General features: G+C 36.5%; 1 protein-coding gene across 2 annotated transcripts; it reads left to right on the top strand.

Annotated features, from left to right (window-relative positions):
- The first annotated feature begins 2623 nt into the window (after window positions 1-2623).
- On the top strand, window positions 2624-5405 carry hmx3a (H6 family homeobox 3a). 2 transcript variants are annotated; one of them, XM_038285513.1, is made up of 3 exons: window positions 2624-2984; window positions 3062-3368; window positions 3957-5405. In XM_038285513.1, the coding sequence occupies exons 2-3, from the start codon at window positions 3077-3079 to the stop codon at window positions 4586-4588; spliced, it is 924 nt and encodes a 307-aa protein (XP_038141441.1). In that variant the 5' UTR covers window positions 2624-2984; window positions 3062-3076; the 3' UTR covers window positions 4589-5405. The 2 variants fall into 2 exon arrangements, with proteins under 2 accessions (XP_038141441.1, XP_038141440.1); XM_038285512.1 differs by having other exon boundaries at window positions 2629-3368.
- Window positions 5406-8950: the final 3545 nt, after the last annotated feature.

Genomic DNA, 8950 nt, shown 5'->3' on the forward strand with positions numbered 1-8950 from the left:
ACTGGTGAAGAAACTTGTAAAGACATAGTACAGGAATAGCCCTCTTTCAATATGATTGTACCCACACAAAATCTCTGAAAAACTCAAGATACAGAAAAGTTAAATTACTAGTAACAGAACAGTTTTTAATTGTATGTTCTTAATAGTTTATGCATCACTTTATACACATACACTGATAAAAAATCATGCAACCGTTTTTGGCATTTACTCAATCATATTTAGTTTCTTTAACACAATTGTGTCATGTTAGCAGGGTAGGACATACAAAAATTTTGTTAAAGTAACTAAATATGATTAAGTAAATACCAAAATTGGTTGCGTTATTTTTTAACTTGCTATCAAGTATTGGTCTAGAAAAGCCTTTATATCGGGTTTAAATATTATACATGTATTTTAATTTAGATTCTGTATTATGCAGTCTGGATCATAATGCAGAAATAAAATTAAAATCCCTAATAGGCAAAAATATTTCAGGTTTAGTTATTTACGTTATCGGTCATGCCTTTTTCTGATAGCTTTAATTGTTGACATTGGTTACTTCATCAAATTCTTGAGTTGAAATTTTAAGTCTAATCCATTACTCAGTTTGTTGTATTTAATCAAACCTTAAAATAATAAGAGAAAGGCCTGCTTTAGCAACATAAACCACATTAGATTATCTTCAACCCACAAGTTTTGTTGTGACTTTTTTAATCTGCTAAAGCTGGCATTTTTTCTCGACCAGATAGAGAAAGCAAACATAAATAAATGATTAGGAAAAATATTTACTAATTTGGCTATACCATCAATCCATATAAAAATCAATATACAGTACATGAACTTTACAAGAAAAGGGATTTAATTCATATCAATAAAATCACACATGTCCAAGTCATATAGAAATATACTAATTCAGTCACATTCATTCATTAAAAAAATCATAGTTGTAATACATTGCAGCTATTTTTTTTTTTTATTAAGCCAACTGGTATAAAGCTTTTTATTTAAGGACGCCCAAAAATTTGCATTAAGTCATTAGCTTTGCACCTTAACCTTAGGGAAAATGTCTCGATGTGAACTGTTCATTTTCCATCTACTTATATAACAATAAATAACATGTGATTGGTAAATAATAATGCAAAAATAATAGTGTATGCCAAATCTTATTGTAGTAGTGTGACATTTTTAATTGGTTTCCAGTAGAAATGTTCTTGTTTGCATCCCAACGTAACATGGCTGCATTAAGCCACATTGGCTGCAAACAATTGCAATTGCTGCAATAGGGTGCCTCAATTCGAGCAGTTCAATATGATATAGAACACGTTCATTTGACATCACACATTTTAATTTATATAATTTATCAATGAAGGGAGATAATTGAATCACAGAAAATCCTTCTTTTAGACATATTGGTTGGTTAAAGGAAATTGTCAAAGATAAATAAATGGAGTTGCAAATGTGTAAATTTTTCCTATATATAAATTTGTTTACTGTTTTTTTATCTTAAAATTGTACTACTTGCATAATGCTCATGTTCAATTTTTGATTCACTTTTTTTCTGCTCAAGTTTATTTTTTTGTCTGATGGGGGCCTTGAGTGAGATTTCCCACAATGTTGCACCGTGAAAAAGAGGCACCAGCTCCCTGCTCTCTACAGAGGGCGCTGTCCCTCCGCTTTTCCTCCTCAACACCAGCTCCAGTGTCTCCAAACCAGCTCGGCTGCTGCTGTTTAACAAGTCAATTAATATCAATGAGTGAATATACATGGCGCATTTTACAAAGAGTGCAATCTGAGGGATGAATTAACAAAATCGATTAGGAATTAAAAGAATAAATGACTGCGCGACCCCCAGACATTGTGGAAGTGGCCCTCGCTGCAAATCAATAAATTAGAAATATGAATCTAATCGCCCATTGGTGACGCACTGTGGAGCTGCAGACCTTTTTTTTTTTTTTTTTTTTTTTTTACATTATAAAAGCAGAATAAATTGACAATAAATTAACGCTAAAAGTGTTAACAGAATACAAGCATTTCATTTAGTTTGGATCATCTAAAGTGAAAAAAGAATAATTATTAAAAAAATAAGTTGAATTTTTATTAATTCAATTGTTATTTATTCAGTATTAGACAGTCATTATCCATTAAGTGAAATTATACAAGACAAGCCTGTTGGTAGCTCTAAGATGGTTGTTGACATGAAACCTAACACCCACTCATGATGAGATATGCTTTTATAAATATATTTTTGTTTAATAGAATATGTTTTAGTGAAGCAATTATCAAAATAATAACGTTTGTTTCAAAAATATGCCTAATTACAAAGAATTTTAAAAACAATTTTGTGGATTATTTAAAATAATCATACCTATATTGTTTACTCTTTAAATTGCAGGGAATTAATCATATCAAATATATAAAAGTAGAGCCAAATATTTAAATAAATTAGAGTACATAAGCCTTTATATTAAAATAAATTAAAGGTTTTTTATTGATGCGATGTATGTTGAATCTTGTGAGACGGATCCAAATCCTCCTTTTTGGAGCTGTCCATTTGCCACTAATTGGACTGTATGAGACCAATAACAGGAGAGCGCGCATAGCCTGCAGCCACAGGGCGCACGAAGTAGGAAGAGGAGGGGAGGACGGTCTCTCCCTCCTTTTTTTCCTCCCTCCCCTCACAGTCTCTCCCTTAATCCCATTTGCCATTGTACATGCCCAATCGCCTATACTTTCCGCATTTAACTTGGATGACATTTTTATTTCATCATTAGCATCAGACACCAGACTGACTGACACGCTGGGACGCAAAGAGGTTTTTTCCCCCCCCGATTCTGACGGAAACACTCCGGGATGAGACATGCCCCTGATTGTCTTTTTGAGACACGCATCAGCGCTTTATTTCATTATTTCAGCCGCCGAGTTGTAAGTGTGTTTTGACGAAGCTCTACGGGGTAAAGTCGAGTTAGAAAAACAGGAACTTCAAGCACCAGGGATATCCAGTGTTTGTAAGTCAGTATTTTTTTCCTTCCCCTCCACTCCCCTCCTCTGCTTCTACTAAAATTTCCTGGACATCCACGTTCAGATCAAAGCTGCAGCGATGCCAGAGACTACGCAAGAGACGTGCGCTCCGGCCAAGGATTCCCCTTTCTTCATTAAGAACCTACTGAACTGTGACACCAAGCCGTCTAAACCCAAACCACCGCTTGTTGTCTCTGCTAAGGCGGCCCTAGAAGGAGGATTTTCCCTTTCCCAGGTCGGGGAATTCAACTTTCCCCGCTTTGAGGTGCCTGCGCAGAGATTCACTCTGCCGGCGCACTACCTGGAGCGCACCTCGGCTTGGTGGTACCCCTATACTCTCAGCTCAGCGGCTCATCTGCACAGAACTGAAGGTAAGAAGAGCAGTAAGAAAAATATTAAGTCTGATTTTATATTTTACGATAAGCTGAATAAGCAAACATTTTATAATCTTTACAACACCCCTCTTTAAAATAGATTTCTCTAAATGTTTTAATTGATGCGCTCTGAGAGATGTTGGCTTGTAACACATTGGGCTCTATGAAGGCCTACTTTGTCATGCCACAGCGTGGGTTAATATATGAATAAAGCAACACGCTGAGCATAAAATGAAGCAGAAATGATGAAACCATTGGATAAGGGTGACGAAGCGCAGCTTGCTCATGGTGCACATCTTACCCCTGGAGGCTTCCTCGATGACAGCCTTTTTGTACATCCCTGTTTTTTTTATGATTTATGTTTGTGGGGTTATAGCGCGCGGGAAGGAGAAAGTAAAACCAATCAGATTAAATCTTTTCAGAATTAATTAAATACGTTCAGTTGAATTGAAAAAAAAACTTTTTATACATGCTATTATATTTTTCCTTGTACTGTATTTTCCAAAAACTCCTCTGAATGTCAACAGGCGGTGTTAAATGAACGCATAAACAGCAATGTCTTTATCTCCACGTCTCTATTTCCAGGTATCGAGAAACCAGGAGCAAGAGATTCTTCTCCAACCTCTGGCACGGACAGAGACTCCCCGGACCTGGTGCTCAAATCCGAACCGGACACCAAAGACGACGAAGATGAGGAGGAAGATGAGCACAGCAACAACAAAAGCAGCGACGAGATCATCCTGGAGGAAAGCGACACGGAGGAGGCCAAGAAGGACGAACTCGAGGAGTGGAAGAAGCGCGACGAGGACAAGAAGCCCTGTCGCAAGAAGAAGACGCGCACGGTGTTCTCCCGAAGCCAGGTGTTTCAGCTGGAGTCCACCTTCGACATGAAGCGCTACCTGAGCAGCTCGGAGCGCGCGGGTCTGGCCGCCTCCCTGCACCTGACTGAAACCCAAGTAAAGATCTGGTTTCAGAACCGAAGGAACAAGTGGAAGAGACAACTGGCCGCCGAACTGGAGGCCGCTAACCTCAGCCACGCTGCGGCACAGAGGATAGTCAGGGTGCCAATTCTTTACCATGAAAACTCTGCTTCAGAGGGCGCGGGGGGCGCAGCGGCGAGCGTGCCCGTTAGCCAGCCGCTGCTCACATTCCCTCATCCGGGGGTCTATTATTCCCATCCCATCGTCACATCTGTGCCGCTGCTCAGACCGGTTTGAAAGGCGTCGCAAAGTTTTGATGAATGATCTTATCCTAACAATAAAAAAGACAATATTTTTCTACAAGTCTGACACTGAAAAACAAAGAGAAAAACTCTGACTTTCACTGTCAGGCAAAGCCTGACTTGGGGTAATTGTGTCATTTCCCATAAGGTTGTTTATTATTATTACTGTTATTATTATTAATATTATTTACATCTCAGGAGTCTGTCCACTGCTTAAATAGTGTATTTTCTTTTTCTTGTTTTAAACCGTGATTGTTGCTGGAAATACCAGTTCTGTGCGATGCAAAAAAAGAAAGACAAAAACTTGTTTACATAAAAGTGGCGACCAACTTATCACCAATTTGATTTTTTTTTATTTCCTTTTTCCACAGCTACAGAATGAATTCACTAAATGTGAAGTAAGTGTTTTATATGTTTTTCTTCTTTTTGTTAAGCGTTTGACGGGGGACAATCAAGACACTCTAGCTGTAAAAATACCCACGTAGCTTTCTGTTTTTAAGGAGCCTTTCAAACACTCCCTCCACACAGACAGATATCTTAAGCACAATTCTCGAAAAGAAAGTTTGTTTTTGTTTTTTAAACGGGGGATTTAAAAAAATGCTGTAAAAGATTTCACTGATGTAAAAAAAATGTAAATGTATATATTTAAAGAGGCGCAGGAGAAGAAATTTCCTTACAAGCTTCTCGTTTGTACAGCAAAAAAGAAAACAAAAACAAAAAAACAAAACAAAAAAATAATAATAATAACAAAAACGACGTTTTGATATTGTATTGCTGGATCATATTGTGAAATAAACTGAAAATATCCCTTATTGTTTTTTTTTGTTTTTTTATATATCTTGTGTTTCTACACGATTATTTGAATATTTAAAATGATATACAATTAAAGCTTAAACCTGGATTCCATCCACATCCTCTTTAGGCAACAGCAGGTGGCTGTTGAGCCATCATCAGAGTGTTCCGCTCTTAAAAAGGTTATTTTACATAAAGAGTGCCTCGGTCAATTACGTGCGTAATTGGCACCATCTTTCCAAAATTAGGGGTAATGCATTCAGAAGAGGAATGTATTCTCGCAGAGTAAGCCGGTGTCTTTTAACGTTTGTTTGTGTCATTTCAATGTGAAACCACCTGTTCATAATTATTTTTCATTTTCTACACCACTAATTTGTTTTCTTTACTTTGTATATCTGGTGCCACCTACATTTTTATGAAAACGCTTAAAGAGTTATGAACTTATGAGTCAGCTTGGATATGAATATGATTTAGGAATTCTTATGACATTTAATCAAATAGCCCCTAAAATTTACTTATAGCCATTAAAAAAACTGAACACGTATAAATAACATCAGTAATAATAGTAATGCTGCACAATTAAAGCTCGCATTATTCTACAGTTGCTGAAAATGATCGGCTCATCCACAATAAAGATGTGTAAAAGAAGATGAGCATTTTCAAATTACAGATGAATTATTTAAAAGATACTTTGTCTCAAAGGGTCCTACAGGTGTCACTGGACTTCAACTTATAACAGAAAGATACATCATGACAATGTAATTATTTTATGATACCCAAACCACTCAAAACAACAACAACAACAAATGGATTAAGATGTCATGCGTTCTTTTCTTTATTTTTACGCAATATATTTCGTAGAGTTTAAACATAGAGCAATAAACACATTTTAATGCTCGATATGGAATTGTCTAAGACAAAGAAATTAAGTTTAATTAAAGGGGGAAAAAATAATATAAAATCCTAGAATCTTTTTTTTTGTAATTGCATTTAAATCTTTTTTGGTGACTAATACTAACTTTTTATGCTACTAAAGCCGTCTATATATATATATATATATATATATATATATATATATATATATATATATATATATATATATATATATATATATATATATATATATATATATATATATATATATATATATATATATATATATATATATATATATATATATATATATATATATATATATGTGTGTGTGTGTGTGTGTGTGTGTGTGTGTGTATTTATGTATTTGTTTGGAAGCCTTTGAGGCCGTTCTCTTTTCATTATTGGAAATTAATCAGTCAGCATAAACTCATATGATGACCTCATCAACAGACAAAGGGTTCATTCAAATATTATCAAATCACCCCAGTATATTGACGCGCACCTTTTCGTGAACACTCATCGCGGCCCCATTACTGCAAATTAATAGATTAGTATGGTATTATTCCTCTGGCACATATTGATCCGTGAATGTCTGCAGCACGCGGCGTCAAGTAAAGAACAGCCGCGTTCACACGCGGCTCATGACCTTGATTTGCGCGCATAAATTGGAAAACAAAAATGGCCACTCGATAATTTCCATTGGTACGACATCTTTATGTAAAGCAGGGGTGGGGCAAAAAAAGGGAAGGAAAGATTAAGCGCACTGTGTATTGGCTATTGCATTAAAAGTGACCTGACTGGATAATATTCACATACAGTACTTCAATTTGGAAGCACTATTGAAGTTAACTTTTTGCATAATACCAACCTGTTCTCTCTGTGGGTAAGTGTTGAGCACAGAAACTAAAGTGTCCATGTCAAGAACCTTGTCAATGCAACAAACCCTAAAATGTGAACCATGAGCAGGGGTGCATCAAGAGAGTTTTAAAGGGGTCAAATGGATGGGTGCTACTTATAGACCTGGTGTGGTATGGGTCTACTTGAAGCAAAACCAGTAAGAGAAGTTCAGAGGTTTTTACAATCTCTTACCATGTTATTTTTGACCCTTTTAAGAACGAGGGAGACAGCGTGCTGTTATGGAATATAATATTTTAAACCACCATAGTTAGAAATTTTACAGAATATTTTACTCATGAATGGTGAACATTAAACTTATATTTTAAAGGCAGGCTCGCAGGCAGTCATGGTAGGGAGGAAGCAGGAGATATTGCCCTGTAGGTATTTTTAACAGACATGTAATTTAGCAATTAATTGATTCATTTAATTTTCACAAAAAATGCAAACTTAAAGACTGTAGAAAAAAAAGTTCAGTTCATTTGATTTACAATGCTAACTGATAAAAGTTTATTAACCAAAAGTATCACCAAGCATTTACCAAGATCACGTGATTGACTGAGGCTTTGCAGCAATCTCCTGTGTTGAGAAAGCACTGTGGAAGTTGGGTTTAAGGAGTTGTTGGAAATGTTATAAAATTGTGAAATAAATAAATTATTTAACCCCCTCAAACTTTTCCGTTTGAATTTGTGTTAAAAAATTTTTTTAGAGTTTGAATCTATTCAAGAGACTGATTCTAATCTGAGGTTTCCCTTACTTAATCATTCAAAATGCTTGTTGGAATGGACAATTTTGAATGTGAAAGAAGATCTAAACGTCAGCTACCAACTAAAAACTTCCAGCCAGAGAAAGGTGGTGCCCTCACCACGTGCTGTGTCAAATATCGTGTGTTTGAGGAGAAAATCTTGTTTTTCTACTGATGCCATTTGCTTTCCTGATTGAACGCGGGCATCAGATTTTCATCAAAGTTATATTAAGCGAAACATAGGTTGCAGAGCAGCGTCTGATTGGAACAGTTTAAATTTTAATTGTGTTTTTAATTTGACATATAGTTGCTGTGAAGAATGACACTGGAACGCCGAGGGGGCGGTCGATTTTCTTAATTTCTCCCCGAGGAATTGATGAGTCTATCAGGGCAGTAGATTGGAAAGCCATTAAAACTCAATGGTTGGGTTGTTAATTGGAACTTGATGGATAGGAGCCCTTGGATAGGCTGTGGCTGATCCAATCTTCCTGACTTTGTGTTTTCCAATAAATTACCCAGTTCATTTCCACACTCAGATTACATAAATTGTACACCTTCAGGGCTCGGCTGCTTTGCTTGCATTTGCAACTCTCTCTTCTCTCTCTCCCCTTTATTCACACGCACACGCATGCAGGAAAGGCGCGCACGGAGGAAAAAAAGGAGCGGCCAACGCTTTCTTGAATGAAAATCGAAACATAATCAACGTTTATACTTAGAAAATTTATTGATATAATTTTCTCTGGTAATTTCCTTATTCTAGACTTGGACATGCCATACATCATAATACACACGTGTATAGGCTCTTTGTTTAATATTTATCGGAGCTTGATTCCCAGATCAAAGCGCCTCATAACTTCATCTGTCTTTCTCAGCGCTTTCTCTCCTGCTAAAGATCTTGTTCAGTTATTGCGGTAGGCCGGCCGTACACCACCTATCATAGTGATAGAGCATGAACTTAAGGCGCGCTCCTTGCTGCTTAGGCCCTCAGACGCACAGACACATAGGGAGGGTGTGATTGTTGCCATACCAGGACAAACCACGGCTCACTTT

The sequence above is a fragment of the Cyprinodon tularosa genome, unplaced genomic scaffold (genome assembly GCF_016077235.1).
Source record: "Cyprinodon tularosa strain WSP-4 unplaced genomic scaffold, ASM1607723v1 ctg210, whole genome shotgun sequence".
NCBI classification, from domain to species: Eukaryota; Metazoa; Chordata; class Actinopteri; order Cyprinodontiformes; family Cyprinodontidae; genus Cyprinodon; species Cyprinodon tularosa.